The following is a 14,475-nucleotide window of genomic DNA, read 5'->3' as shown; positions in this document are numbered from 1 at the left end:
AAGGTCGAGAATTAGGGTAGAAAGGTAGTGGCTATATAATCGCGCACATTTCTTTTCCATTCCTAGAGTTTTAGCATTAGCCTTGTATTCGCTTTGTTCTTATTCTTATATTTTTATTACTATATGTTGTTTCTTTAGCCTCTGTTACCTTATTATCTTCCTATTGTTCTTGCCTTGTTGTTATTGCATCTTTTTGTTCTTTCTTTGAGCCGAGAGTCTCTCGAAAACAACCTCTCTACCTTCTCAGATAGAGATAAGGTTTGCGTACACTCTACACTCCCCAAACCCTACTTTGTGGGATTACATTGGACATATTGTTGTTGTTGTTGAATAAAAGCTTATTGGAGAGATGTTTTCTAAGAGTTTTTTGGCAAAATACATCAAATCACCCTTAAACTATACCCAAAATGTCGATATCACACTTAAACTATACGGGCGACCTATTGCACACTTGAACATCTAAAAACTGAATTTATTTGCACCTTATAAGCTGACGTGGCAAAAAGTAATGATAATTAATAAATAGGAGAGTGAAGTTAGTAAAAATAATTTTTAATTTAATAAAAACTGATTTTTTTCAACTCTTCTTCTCCATTTTCACCACCACCACCCAAACCCGCCTCTCCTCCATTTCATCACCACCACCACCACATCCCTCTCTTCTTCTTCACGACCCACCCTACATTCTTTCTACTTCATTTTTTTTAATCACAATTCTCTACAACAACTTCATCAATTCATAATGATCTTCACAATTCTTCATCAATCCATAGAGAAAAAATTCACCATGTTACTACAACTTCACCAACTTAATCTTTTTCACTATCCACAATCAAATCCGTACACACCCACCATAGATTTCACTACCCCTATGAACCCCACCCTTCCAAAATCATACCAATTTCACCACTACCAAACCTTCCACTACCAAAAGTCACAACACCACCATCACCTATTTCAACACCCATCACCAAATACCATAGCAGCACCACCGCCACCACTGAAATTGTCGATCACCATCATCAATTTCATCACCTTCCACCAAAACCACCGGAGTTGTCGTCCTCCCAGAGTGGCGATGCAAGAGTAGCAGCTGCTTGCCAGAATTTTTCCTTTCTTCTAGCTGTAAAGACACCAATCTACATCCAACAATTTCCATAGATCTATTGAATCCAGTAAAATCAACAAATTGAGGTAAGATTCCAGTACTACACTTCTTGAAATTCAAGCTTCAACTTGCAATCTGCCTTTGCTCTCTACATCTTCTTCTTCTTTGTTTGTCTCTGCATCTACGTCTTCTTCATCGTTCTTCTCTAAATCTTCTTCCCCAAATTAAGGAAAAAGAAAATAGTGTAAATTAAAAAAATAGAGAAAAGAAAAAAGAAACAGTATTGGAAGTAATAAAATTTATTTTATTTCCACGTGGCGCTGACGTGGATGCGCGTGTGGAACACCACACACTGCAAAAGTGGTATAATGCTTTGCAGGGTGCAAATAAATTCAATTTTTAGATGTTCAGGTGTGTAATAGGTCGCCTGTATAATTTGGGTGTGATATTGACATTTTGGGTATAGTTTAAGGGTGATTTGATGTATTTTGCCGAGTTTTTTCATTATCATAACTCGGATCGGAAATCTTTCATTAAAATGGAGGAATCATATACATCATACCACCACATTTCAAGGTTTTCCCCTCTTCTCAATGATTAGCTAAAGAATTTATATCATTTCTTGTAACGACCCATTTGGTCGTTATTACATTTTGACCATTTTGCCCCTGTTGACCTATCCCCGAGCTTTATTAGTAAATTTTGACCTGCGGGGACAGGTGGCACGGTTCCCTAGGCATGAGAGTGAGTTGTGATGTGACTTTTGGAAAAGTTGGCTTTTAAGTGAAAACCGTTTGACTCATAGTTGACTTTTGGGTAAACGGACATTTTTCGAAAATTCGTCAATTCCGAGAGGTCCGAATGATCATTTGTGACTGATTGGTGGGTTTGGTTCGGTTCCCAATGCACTCGGTTGCATTTTGGGACATGGGTTGGAAAGTTGCTCTTAGGCTTTTGGGGGTTGACTTGTTCAACGAGGCTTCTTTTAAGAATTCCGTGCGCGGGTGAGTTCGTAGCACGATTTTACATGTGTATGCATATTTGGTTTGTGTCCGGGAGGTTCTGGGTGTCGATTCCAAGTTTGGAAGACACCAAAAATTTCTGGTGTCAGGTAGTCGCAAAATCGGTGGTGGAACCACAATAGCGGTGCCGCAAGGGCGGCCTCTTGACCGCGAGAGCGGTGCCGCAAAAGGGGCCGATGGGGCAGTTTCTTATTTAAATTCGCTTTTGAAACCCTTATTCCTCCCATTGTTAATATAACAATTCCTTAGAATCTTGGAGGCGATTTGTGGAGAGTTGGGTCCGATTTTTCTTGAGGGTAAGTTCCCTAATCTCTATTCCTTTCATTTACCTGCCCTAAGTATGAATCCATGGTAGTAAATTCATAGAACATGATGAATAAAATGGGGGTTTTTATGGTTTCTTCTTTAAAGGGGTTTAGCCTTCCTAATGGGAATTGATGATGAAATTGGTTAGTTTAACCATAGAAAATTGATGAATTCATTGTTGATAAGCTTATACCTTCCATTATTGGTGATTCACTTGAAGATTAAAGAGAGTTTTGGGGTTTCTTCCTCTAATGAGTTTTTGATTATAAAACCTTGAATTGTTGGTGGATTCGGCTTGATTAAGGTTGAAATTGTTGATTAGTAACTACATAAGCATGATTCCTTCATTACTAGTGACCAATTTGTGGGATTTTAAGTTAGGGTTTATACCAAATTTGGGAGTTTCATCTAGAATCCGAATTTCCCTAATCTATGAGTTAATCTAGCTAATGTTTGATGAGAATTGATCACCTAGAGTATGAATTTCATATTTAGCCTTCAAATTTCCTATTTTACCCTTGAAAGGCTCGTTTTCCCATTCCATGAGTTAGAATTTGGGACTTGAATAGAAATAAGGTTGTGAGTATTGATTCTAATTCCCTATTCGGATATGATTAGACTTTTACTATCACGAGGCACAAAGGATGGGAAAGACTAAGGTTAGATCATTCGAGTTTGCTGTTTGGCTTTACAGGTAGGTTGCGGTTTACCTTATGGTGAGACTTCGATTAGCGAAGTGTATGTTTAGATGATATTATCAGAGAATGCATGTAAACCTTCGGGTATGAAGTTTGGGATAGATTTTGCCTTAGGTTGGGCCTTGTTGTATGATTTGGGGGCTAGCCACCCCATTGCGTTGTAGACTTATCTGTTTTATGTACTTGTTGGCTCGTCGCTGTGTTGAGATATAGGATATTGATGGTTAGTTATATATCATGATTATGATGCTGTAGTTGTTGACACCTAATTTTTGACCTCCCATAATTTATTTTAATTACCCAGAGTCCTTGGATATTAAACAGAGTGAATTATGTATTTTTAGAAGTCAAAATGATTTTATAAAATTAGTTAGATAATATTTTACCATTCTTATTTGGTAAAATAATTTCTATAACATTATAAGTCATTTAGAAATTAATTTACATATTTTGCGACAAATAGGATATATTTGCTAAATTTAATCAAGGAAATAATTTAAAATAATTATTTATTTAAATTATTAGAAATCAATTAGCGAGTATTTTACTCCGTTTAATCTAAGGAATTTGATTAATTGAACGAATTAATCATTTTACCCCTCAATGCCTAAATTGGTAATTATCATAATTAATTAAGTGTTTAATTGTGGTTAATTCCATAAATTGTTTGTTATATGGCTAGAAGTGGCTACAATTGAAATAATAAATTGCTAGTTTAATTATAACCTTAATTGAAGATCAATTTCCATGGTTTAACCCAATTCAGGTCATTATTGCAAAGATAACCCCTAGTTGTTTGATTAACTCAATTATGGCCTTAATTAAGATAGCCAAATTCATTGGTTTAATTTAACTAAGGTCAGTTTTGCAATTTAGCTCTCAATTGGTCAATTAGTTGCAAACTGGTCACAATTGAAATGTTCAATTAAATGGGCATGGTCTCAATTTCGGCCACTCTGTTAAAGAGTTGCATGTTTACCCCCCCCCCCCGTATACATATACATGTGTAGTCCAAATCGGACCAGACCCAGCCCAATAGCTTTATATCGATACCAAAGACCTATTCGGGTCTCATTTCACACTTGAGGGGCAAAAGGGTAAGGAACCCTAGCCGCCGCAAGCGATTATCATCGCTCTACGTCTCCTCTTACCGGAAATGAAAAATTTTCAGGCGAGTCAAAGTTACCACAGGATGGTGTGGCCATTTCGTGCAAGAGCAATTAATGCTCTTGCCTTCTCTCACCAACCAAAGAGGTAAAAAATTCATTCCTCGCTTTCTTTTGCTTTTCTGCTCAGCCAAGGACCAATTCCTTAATGGAATTTATCTTGTTGCGATTTTGAATCCATGAATTTTATTAGTTCGTGCGGAACTAAGTAGATCGATCCGTTAGGGTTCAAATTTGACCCTTGGTATATTATCTACTTTAAATCGTATTCGTTGAATGTTGTATTGAGGGTTTTGACACAGTCCCACATCGGGGAACTAGGGTTTCTCATGAATTTGGGGGTTCTATATAAAGAGCCCCAATCCAATAAATTTACAGACAGAATATCATACATATTCACGCATATACTCGAAATACCTAAATTTATAAGCAATTTGCTTTTAGATTTTAAGGGTTCGAGTTTAGTCAAATTTTAAAGTTTATTTTCTGTTCTTGTGTGGGTTTTGGTGGCTGTTTGAGCAATTTGGGGTTGAGGAAAGGAGGCCTAGAAGTCTTCCAAGTCCAAATCTTGATTCAAAGGCTGTACATAAGAAAGGTAATTCCCCTTTCCTTTTTTTTTTTTTTGCATTTTTGTTCTGTTTCTTTTAGTTATTTGTGGTTGATTATGTTTTAGCTTATGTTATTAGTCTTAAATTTTATTAAGTATATGTTTGGTTCCATTTCTACCTATTGCTTTCTTGGGCATTTGTTGTATTCCTACTATGATCCTGTTAGTACATTTGTCGTAGTGTTATAAAGTGGTGCTATAAATGGTTTAAATGTAGTAGAGTTAAATGTCTTAGCCTGCCTTGAATCATGTCATTTGTCTTGATAGTTTGATCATGTCCAAAATGCTTACCCCCCTGTATCATAATGTTTTATGTGTTTGGTCTGAATCTCATTTGGTTTAAATCTAACAAGGACCAATACCATGCTTGTCTGTGATATGTGATGGTAGGTAGTTGCGTTAATGCTATTAGTCTCAAGTTGAGGGTATAAGGTAATCAAGTTTAGTTTATGGTCTTATTGAGTAGTCCACTCTAATAGGTCTGATTATGGGTTCAGTTTGTTAACGATGTGATTAGCATGTCTTAATTTTGGTGTATGTTACATGTTTAGTTTAGTATTATATATCATGCTTAGTCTTGTTAAGTTCAAAACACCTGCTGTATAGTTTAATGGTATTGAGGTACAGTCTGTGGTAGTTACTTATGCATGATTCATGATTTTGTTGCTTAAATCACCTGAGTCTGGCCATATGTTTAGTTAATTTGGTGAGACTAATGAGTTAAAATCAACATGTGTATGGCCCTATTTGCATTTGTATGAGCTCATGTAAAGTATGGAAGAGCATATTGTTTCTTTTCCCTCATTAGCATACTGTCCATTAGGAATTTGTTTAATTGTGTAAGTGATTAGTTTGATGTAAATTGTGCTAGCTTGGACATCCTGTTTAGTCAGAATTGCTCAAAATGCTTATGTAGCATGTTTGATGCTTGACCTGATCCATACTTGACTTGTAAGTGACTGTTTGGTATTTGGTAGCATAAAGTCATGTCTAAGCATGTATATTGTCTGGTTTTCCCTTGTATATTACCCCTCCTCTCTGATTCTGTTTGACTGAGTCCAAATGGAACTCCAAAGGTTAAAGGTCTTGATGTGTTTTCTTCTTGTTTTCCATTCTGTGTGATTGACTTTCTTCATGAATATACCTAGATATGCAAGATATACCCAGTCCTATATACACAGGTGTATAAGAAGTAGTATATTTAGTATATAATTGGTGTATCCCTTATGTGGGTCTATAAGTGTTGATGGGTTGTTGCTATTTGCTTAAATTTTGGGCCTCTTTCCCTTATATCTTGTTATTGGACCATGGTTTTCCTATATTGTCATGTTTGGGCCAGCCTATCTAATTCAACTTAAAAATAACTCATCTGGGCCTTGAACTCTCCTCATCGTTATCTGATTTGGGCTTGAGTTTCTTCTAAAAAATGTTCTACTTCCTCTTTGTCATATATCTATTTGATTTGTATATTTATCTTGCTTAAGTATGAACTATCTATGCCTTAGTTTAAATACATAGACACGTCCTAATCATTATCCTTTTATGTGTTTCATGTAAAATTCAATCCTGGGCCACTCGGGCCCCTCTACTTGCATTAATCCTTGTTGGGCCAGAGGCCCAACATCATTTCTTGATCGAGTCTGAAGAAGGAAAGGCAGGCTAATATGTTGAAGGCCCAGCCATGGGTGAAAATGGCACTGATGGGCTTGGGTGGGCCCATAAGTTAAATCCACTCTGTAACACCTCGTACCTTAAACTAGGCTACGTTCATGATTCGAGACTAAGAAACCAAGACGGAGTATGTTGGGATGGAAATTCCCTTTGAACCGGTGACTGTACGAGTTGCAAAAATTGTACGGGCCCTACAATGGTGGGCGTACATCGAGGGTAATTGACAGAGAGCAGTGAGAGTTTACAACCTAAGTACGGGCAGCAAAGTACTCTTCCCTTTAACTTTACATTACATATTTATTTGCATTGTGTACTTGACAAGTATGTAAAATAGTGAAACCCTTATGCGTGTTAGAACGTAGGAAAAACGTAGTATTTTAGGAAGGTCGCCTAAGATATTTTTAAACTTGACCATTTCTTATTTAGTATGAACTGATTTCTTAAAACTAAATCAGTAGGTTTCTAAAACCGTATCCAAATTGCTAATATTGTTAGGGCCTGTTTGGAAAGCCACCCATGTAATTGGAATTGGGTGTAATTGAGTGTAATTACACTGTCTGGCATGTTTGTCAAGCCAGGTAATTACATTCTTAAAAGGGAATTGAGTGTAATTGGAGGGGTGTAATTACACTCTCCAATTCTCAAGGGGGGGGTTGAGAATTGGGTGTAATTACACCATGTAATTACATGCCTAACTTTTCAGATATCTTTTTCCTGTCATTATTTCATCTGGAAAACAAAAGGACATATCTTCTCTTTCCACCAAGTAGCAACGCTGCTCTTCACTTCAACCCCCAGGTAAGATCTTTTCTTTCCCCTTTTTTATTTCATATATTTGATTTCTTGGTAGCTAATTTATGTATCTAATCTTTGTATTTTCTCCTATATGTTGTTCCTGAAGAATAGAATTCAAGAACTAAAATTTTCTCTAATTTCTGATAATAATATAAGAAATAATTTTTTAAAATATTAAAATTTATTTACCTAAGCCTAGTCTCAAGTAGATTATTATTTGATAAAAAATATGTTGATGAGATATCTCAGTACGATCTATGTACATTTTTTTTTTTAAGCATAGGTATGCTCTACAGACATTCTTTAGCTCTAAAATTAGCAAGATCCTCACTGTTCTTATGATGCTATATGACGTTGGATGATATTAGGGGAAAACTTGATTTAGTTTTAATTGACTACAATGAGGTGAGCTTTCGGTTGAATGGAATTCTTTGTATTTTAAATTATTAGCTTCTATACTGTGAGTCTTCATGGTGCAAATGTCAAATAGGTTAAGCTAGAGTACAAAAGGGGAACTTGTTTAAATATTGTCTGTATTTGAGCAATGGGTAACAAATAAATTAGGTAACTTTCCTTTATAATTTCATTTATGTAGGATGACAACTAGCCAACCACCTAAGGTTCGAAAACCATACACCAAATGGAGTGAAGTTCAAGACGAACATTTCATTTATTTTATTTCTGAATAAGTTAAGTTGGGAAGAACGCAACAAGGAGGATTAACGACCGAAGGATGGGATGGTATAGAAAGAGAAATGAATAAGCTGTACGGGGACAAGTTAGATAAGACTAAAATGAAAAATAGGATGAGGACATTGAAGAAAACATATGCTACTATGAAGAGAATGATACAACATAGTGGATTTGGGTGGAATGAGGAAACTCGAAAAGTTGATGCTGAAGATGATGTCTGGGAGCAGTACCTTGCAGTGAGTCATATATTCTTTTTTTTTTTCAATAGATGAGTTTGAATTTAAGTTATTCATTTTTCTGATTTAAGACTATTGATTATATAATAGGCTCACCCAAAAGATTCTCAATATAAAACGAAGAAGCTGCCAGATTATAGTACTTTGGCTTTGATTTTTGGAGATACCGTTGCTGATGGTAGGAATGGGTGTGAAATTAATGATGCTGAGGATTTTCAAAATGAGTTTTCCGATGATGATATAACTGCTGAAAAAGTTACTACACCTGCTTCTGAAGATGTACAATTTGTGGACAATGACCATGGATGTTTTGATCAGAATATAAACTTTACGAGTAATGAAGTAACTCAATCATCTAATCAAGATAAGAGAGCAGGACAACGACATTTAGCTGAGCAACCAACTTTGACATCACGTCCAAAAAGAATTAGAAACTCTATTGGAAGCAGCTTGGCTAAATCTGTTGATAGATGGACATCAATAGCTGAGGAACAAATAAGGCTACAACATGAACCAAAAAACACGTCTGCGGAGAAATTAATGCCTTTGATATTGGAACTAGGCTTGTGTGATGAATGGAATATACAAATTATTGACCTCCTAATAAATGAGAGAAATGCTGAATTCTTTGCTGCTATGGCTCCAGAACTTCGGAAGAAATGGGCCATGAGCAAACTTGCTTTATTTGAGTGATGTCGTTAAAAGCATGTTTTGTTGTTTGAGCAATGTTATGGGCTAGTATCTTGTTCTCTTTTGGATTATATATTCCTAGAGTTTTGCTGGAAACTTATCATATGTTTTGTTGAAGTTTGACATGAAAATATTATGTTATCTCTTTTTTGTTTTGAATTTCTGCTACATTTTGTTCCAAGTTGACATTATAAGAGTATTATGCTTTTTCTTATGCCATTACAGTTGGAAAATTAATTCTTTTCTATGTCAAATAGGATGGCAAATGAAGATCAATTCATGATGTTTCTTGCAAAATGTGTACTTTTAGTTAGCATTATTGGAAAATATTTAGGTGTTGGACCAAAAGAAAGAGTACACCGATCAATTTTAACTGGAGCAGATTTTATTAAAGATTTGACTGAAGGACATCCTCGTGGATGTTATGACCTACTACGTATGAGTGTTGGATGTTTCTTACAACTTGTAGATGAGATGAAAACAAGAGGTCTATTAACTGATTCAAGAACCGTTAGAGTTGAGGAACAGTTGGCAATATTTGTATTTACGTTTGCTCATAATGAGAGGAATAGAGTTGTGCAAAATCGTTTTCAACATTCAGGAGAAACAATTAGTCGGTATTTTAAATAGTGCTTGAAAGCTTGTCTACGTTTAGGAAAACACTATGTCAAGCAGGCAGGAAGAAGTATCCCGCAAGAAATATCCTCTAATCCACTTTTCTATCCTTGGTTCAAGGTTAGTTTTTAGCATTACAATTTACTTTTACTAACTAAAAGTTATTAATTGTTCTGTCCTATATCTTAAAATCATTGTAAGCTTTTTGAAGGATTGTATTGGAGCTATAGATGGAACTCACATTCCTGCATTAATTCCCGTGGAAGAGCAACCAAGATATAGAAATCGTAAAGGAGTTCTTTCTCAAAATGTCCTTGCTGTGGTAGATTTTGATATGAACTTTCAATACGTGCTTGCTGGTTGGGAAGGCTCTGCTTCAGATTCTAGAGTTTTAAGAAATGCTGTTTGGGAGAGATCAGAAAATAAGTTGAAAATTCAAAATGGTAATTTAGCATTAATTCAGACATCCATTATTTATTTACTTAAGTTGGTGCTTGTAATTTTGTAGGAAGATATTACATAGTTGATGCAGGCTATGCAAATACAAAGGGATTTCTAGCACCTTATCGTGGTGTACGATATCATTTGAGAGAATGGAGCCAAACACAAGCACCACAAAATGCTCGTGAACTCTTTAACTTGAGACATTCAAAGCTTCGAAATGTCGTGGAGAGGACATTTGCTGTTTTGAAAAAAAGATTCCCTACATTAACGACTCCTCCTCCATATTCCATCAAAAAACAAGGTTGGATTGTGCTATCATGTTGTATACTTCATAATTTCATTCGTAAGTGGAACTGGGACGATTCATATTTTGAAGAACACGTGGAAGAGGAAATAGAAGATTCCCACAATTTGGATGATATTGATTCAGATTCAGATGAAGAAGAACTTGGACGAGGACCGACAGATGTTGACAAACAATATATGTGCAATCTAAGAGATAGGATAGCTCAACAGATATGGAATGCTAGAGCAATAAGGTAGAATAGCATATGTTGAAATGGACAGAGTAGGTCATTGTCACTTGAAGCAAGGTTATAGCCACCAGTCTATTTTGTAAAATAGGTAGATGTAAGAGGTAGAGTAATTAAAGGCTGCAAGGTTTATCAGTGTAAAACTTCATTGTATATCCTTTTTTCTTCTTCCTTCTGTTTTGTTTTTTGCTGATAAAAGCTACTGGTGCATAAGTATCTTGATATTAATAGAAGGGTGGATTTGCAGTGAAATGGAAGTGGCTTCCCATCTCTGTTTAGAAGTATCTTTAAGTCATCTAAGAAGTGTCCAACAAGCTGTTCATTGACTTCATTACTGTAAAGTTTCTATTCATTTTGTAATAGATATTGTCAATCCAATGTTATGGCATTTTAACTGCACCAGATGTTTTGATACATATAGTAACTTCTGTGGCTATAGTGCAAAATTGATTGATAGCTGGAAAAAAACATTGGTTTTTTATTGGGTGTTAGATGCTTGCTTTAGAGCCCGGCTAATTCGGTTAAGTAATAATATTATTTATAGTTATTTAATATAATTTTGCAGAAAAATATTTATTTTAAATACCTCACAATAAATATTTTATATATATACAGTAAAAATTATTTATATGTTAATCTGTTTTTTTTTTAGCTTAGCTGTGTAATTACATTTGTCCAACCAAACAGGACAGAGGGAATTACACTGTAATTACACTCTGACAAACAAACAGGTCATTGTAATTACTATACTGTATAATTACCAGGCTGTGTAATTACTACCCTAGTAATTACACCTTACCAGGTGGCTTTCCAAACAGACTCTAAATGATTTAAATGGACAACAAACAGTTTTGGACTTTCCGTCCTTAGCAAAAACTTGATAAGGAGTCTGTTTTGGGCCTTAAATAAAATCGTCAACCATCTACTGCTTTGGGATTAATTGGGAATTGGAGATTAAGGGATAAATTGACTCTAAAAACATTTTATTTTTTTTGCAAATTACTAAAAAAAAAAAGGGGGCTATTTGCAAACTTAGACTATTCGGTTGGTTTAAAGAAGTGTCAAATGGGACATTTTTTTTTTTTAGAAAAAAAAGTAGCAAAATCTGAGTCATTTTTTGTAAAGGCCAGAATCTGAATCTTTAATTTAGACCGGCCAGAAGCCTAAAATGTTATGGACCAAAACAAAGAAAAAACTTAGTTGGACCGACTTGAGAATAACGGGTTTAGGACTCGAAATATGAGTTGAGTATATGAGCTTCTAAAATGATTAAAATAATAACTTAACAAAAACCATCTTCTTTTCCTTTATATATATATATATATATATATATATATATATATATATAATATATATAAAACGGAGATATAATCCATATTTTCTCTATATATAAAACCCATAAGTACTAATCCCATTTTATTAGAACTAGAATAAAAGCGACTCTACTCGGGAGAAATCCCGGGTGTGTCCTAGTCTGGCAATAAAGTGAGTTGAATACTTATGTGGATTTTCAAACCCAAATCCCCCTTTTTTAAAGGGGATTTTTTGCCAAAATTTTCTTGAGTTTATGATAAAGAAATGAATGACATTTTGCCAAAACTAAACGCTTTTAAACAAATAATACATTAATCACACATTGAAGCTCGTAGGTCAACCGTATTCTACGGATCTTTAATACTAGAGAGCGTAAAACTTTCCCTATGCTAAGGTAACTCTAAAAATATACTCGGGCTGGGCATAAATTACCAAAACTCGAATTACTGAACCGAATCGGGGATTTCGGCAATTCGGGATTTGATAGTTCGGTATTTGATATGGTATTCGGGAGTAAAATTTCAGAATTGCGGGACTCTGGTTCGGGTTTGGTACGAGATATTAATACCTTACGGTATTCGGTATTTGCCGAATACCAAATTATTTATACAATAAAGGCCCACCCCTAATTATAACCCATATATGTAGCACTACCAGGCCCATCAATAGACAATAGTCGGCCCAAAAAAGATCTTAATCCTTAGCCTCAAAGACGATTTCAACAGTACTCTCACACAGTCACCTTTCTGACTGCCTTACAACGTCTTTCAGAGTACGTCTTGCTGAGGCCAAATGTGGTTCATTGAGAAGAAGTATACATCATTATTGTTATAATTATGAATATAAAGATGATTCATTAAGTTTAATTTGTGTTTTAGAGTTTCTAAGTGTTACGGTGGTGCATGCCATGTTTTTCAGAGTACATCAGTCTTTAATTATTCTTTTTATATATTGACCAAAAGATTTGGAATTTGTATTTACAAGTTATCTCGTCCATATTCAATACGGTATTACCAAATACCATACCGAATCGAAGCTTGATTTACCGATTACCGAACTAATTTGACATCTACCCTTTTTTTTTTTTTTTTTTTTTGGAGATGGTAACAGTTGGTCTATATATCCTCTAGTTTACTGCATCCAAAAGTGTTACAACTTACATTGCCCTGACTATTACATTATATCATAACCAATCTAAAGCTGTATAAATATCTACTGTCTGATCTAGCATTTCCTGTTTACACCAAAAGTAGTATAATCCTAGGCAATTTAACTTCAATCTGTGCATGCTACTCTGTTTGTCTTCGAAGCATCTCTGATTTCTCTCCTTCCAAACTGTCCACCATATACTTGCTGGGAAAATCTTCCATCTCTCCTCCTTCTTTGCTGCATTTCCATCTCTGTTCCAACACTTCATCACCTCTTTTATGTTACCTGGTTTCACCCATTTAATTTTCCTCATCTTGACGAAGATCTGCCGAAGCTGGTCTGTCCACTTGCAATGTAAAAAAAGATGATTGACTGTCTGCTTGTTCTCCAGATAGGTAACACCTAGAACATTGTTGGAAGCCTCTCTTATTCAAATTCTCATGAGTCAGAACTGCCTCCTTTGCTAATAGCCATGAGAAACAGTTTACCTTGTAAGGTACTTTTGTTCTCCAAATCATCCTCCCAGGCCACCCTTCCACCTGAGTATTTGTTGAGTTCAAGTCTCTGTATGCAGATTTGACAGTGAAGCACCCTTTGCTATCAAGTTTCCATACCAAAGTATCACTCTCCTCTGTTAAGTTGTTAAAGTGAGCAACTGTGTTGTAGAAGTCTGCTATCCTTGGCATTTCCCAGTCATTCAAGTATCTTCTAAATTGTAAATTCCAACCCTGACCTGTCCACATTTCAGCAACTGTAGCCTGTTGAGCTTGGCTTAAGATGTAGAGATCTGGATATAGCTGCTTCAGAGATTCTTGAGCGCACCACTTGTCATTCCAAAAGGTCACCTTCAGTCCATTCCCAATTTTAAAGTTTGATTTGATCGAAACCAATGGCCAGGTCTATATACTGCATCCATATGGCATCTACTTTCAATTACCGATTACCGAACCCGAAATTTGAAAATACCAAATGCCCACCCCTAGATGGAGGGAGTAGTTATTTAAGTATTCTTCCCTCGCCCCAATCCCCTTCCAAAATATAACAGAGTAGCTGGATGAGTTCTTCACTGGCTATGATGAAAAAAATGTCATATTACATATCTAGAGTGGCTCATCCAGATCAGAAGGCATTACCTACTCTCTTAACTATGAAAATTCCAATATCCCTGCCTCGGATTTCCTCCCACCGTTCGCTGAAAGAAGGATGTAGTTAGGCATGTATATATAAATATACATTTGAGGATAAACAAATAAGTGATCATATGTATGGTTATGGATGTCATTTGGTTTATCTGATATCTAAAGTACTAGTTTAGTAAAAATCAGCTTCACTTGTGTTTGAGATTCTTAAATGTTTCATGCACTTTGAACCTTTCTCTTCTGCTTTAAAAGCTTTAACATGTTGAAATTGCTGTGTGTTTCTTGTTTG

General features: G+C 35.5%; 2 protein-coding genes across 9 annotated transcripts in view; both read left to right on the top strand.

Annotated features, from left to right (window-relative positions):
* Positions 1–14,475, top strand: part of LOC132600734 (homoserine dehydrogenase-like) — an 81,400-nt gene that overhangs the window by 57,349 nt on the left and 9,576 nt on the right. For 2 of the 4 annotated variants that reach the window (XM_060314084.1, XM_060314083.1), the window contains exon 1: positions 13,087–13,887. The exons of 1 other annotated variant lie outside the window; for it this stretch is intronic. Coding sequence is in view for 1 of the 3 variants with exons in the window: in XM_060314082.1 (XP_060170065.1) it covers positions 13,520–13,543 (24 nt within the window). In the remaining 2 variants the exon portion in view is untranslated. Of the gene's footprint in view, positions 1–13,078; positions 13,888–14,475 lie in introns of those variants that run through there. One more of the 4 variants, XM_060314082.1, reaches the window with a different exon arrangement.
* On the top strand, positions 4,199–10,836 carry LOC132600733 (uncharacterized). 5 transcript variants are annotated; one of them, XM_060314076.1, is made up of 4 exons: positions 4,199–4,895; positions 9,250–9,727; positions 9,809–10,050; positions 10,116–10,836. In XM_060314076.1, the coding sequence occupies exons 2-4, from the start codon at positions 9,657–9,659 to the stop codon at positions 10,592–10,594; spliced, it is 792 nt and encodes a 263-aa protein (XP_060170059.1). In that variant the 5' UTR covers positions 4,199–4,895; positions 9,250–9,656; the 3' UTR covers positions 10,595–10,836. The 5 variants fall into 5 exon arrangements, 4 of the variants coding, with proteins under 4 accessions (XP_060170059.1, XP_060170058.1, XP_060170061.1 ...); XM_060314075.1 differs by having other exon boundaries at positions 4,199–7,376; XR_009567295.1 differs by having other exon boundaries at positions 4,203–8,302; positions 8,393–9,727; positions 9,819–10,836.

The sequence above is a fragment of the Lycium barbarum genome, chromosome 6, assembly GCF_019175385.1.
Source record: "Lycium barbarum isolate Lr01 chromosome 6, ASM1917538v2, whole genome shotgun sequence".
NCBI classification, from domain to species: domain Eukaryota; kingdom Viridiplantae; phylum Streptophyta; class Magnoliopsida; order Solanales; family Solanaceae; genus Lycium; species Lycium barbarum.
The sequence above is the reverse complement of the archived record's forward strand: the minus strand, read 5'-3'. Positions and strand labels throughout refer to the sequence as shown.

What these genes read in the sequence shown, in the direction of transcription:
- LOC132600733 (XM_060314076.1), top strand. Translation starts at nt 9,657, where the DNA reads ATGTCAAGCAGGCAGGAAGAAGTATCCCGCAAGAAATATCCTCTAATC. An exon ending in TTTTCTATCCTTGGTTCAAG is followed by an intron (nt 9,728 to 9,808) that starts GTTAGTTTTTAG and finishes AATCATTGTAAG; the next exon opens with CTTTTTGAAGGATTGTATTG. An exon ending in TAAGTTGAAAATTCAAAATG is followed by an intron (nt 10,051 to 10,115) that starts GTAATTTAGCAT and finishes GTAATTTTGTAG; the next exon opens with GAAGATATTACATAGTTGAT.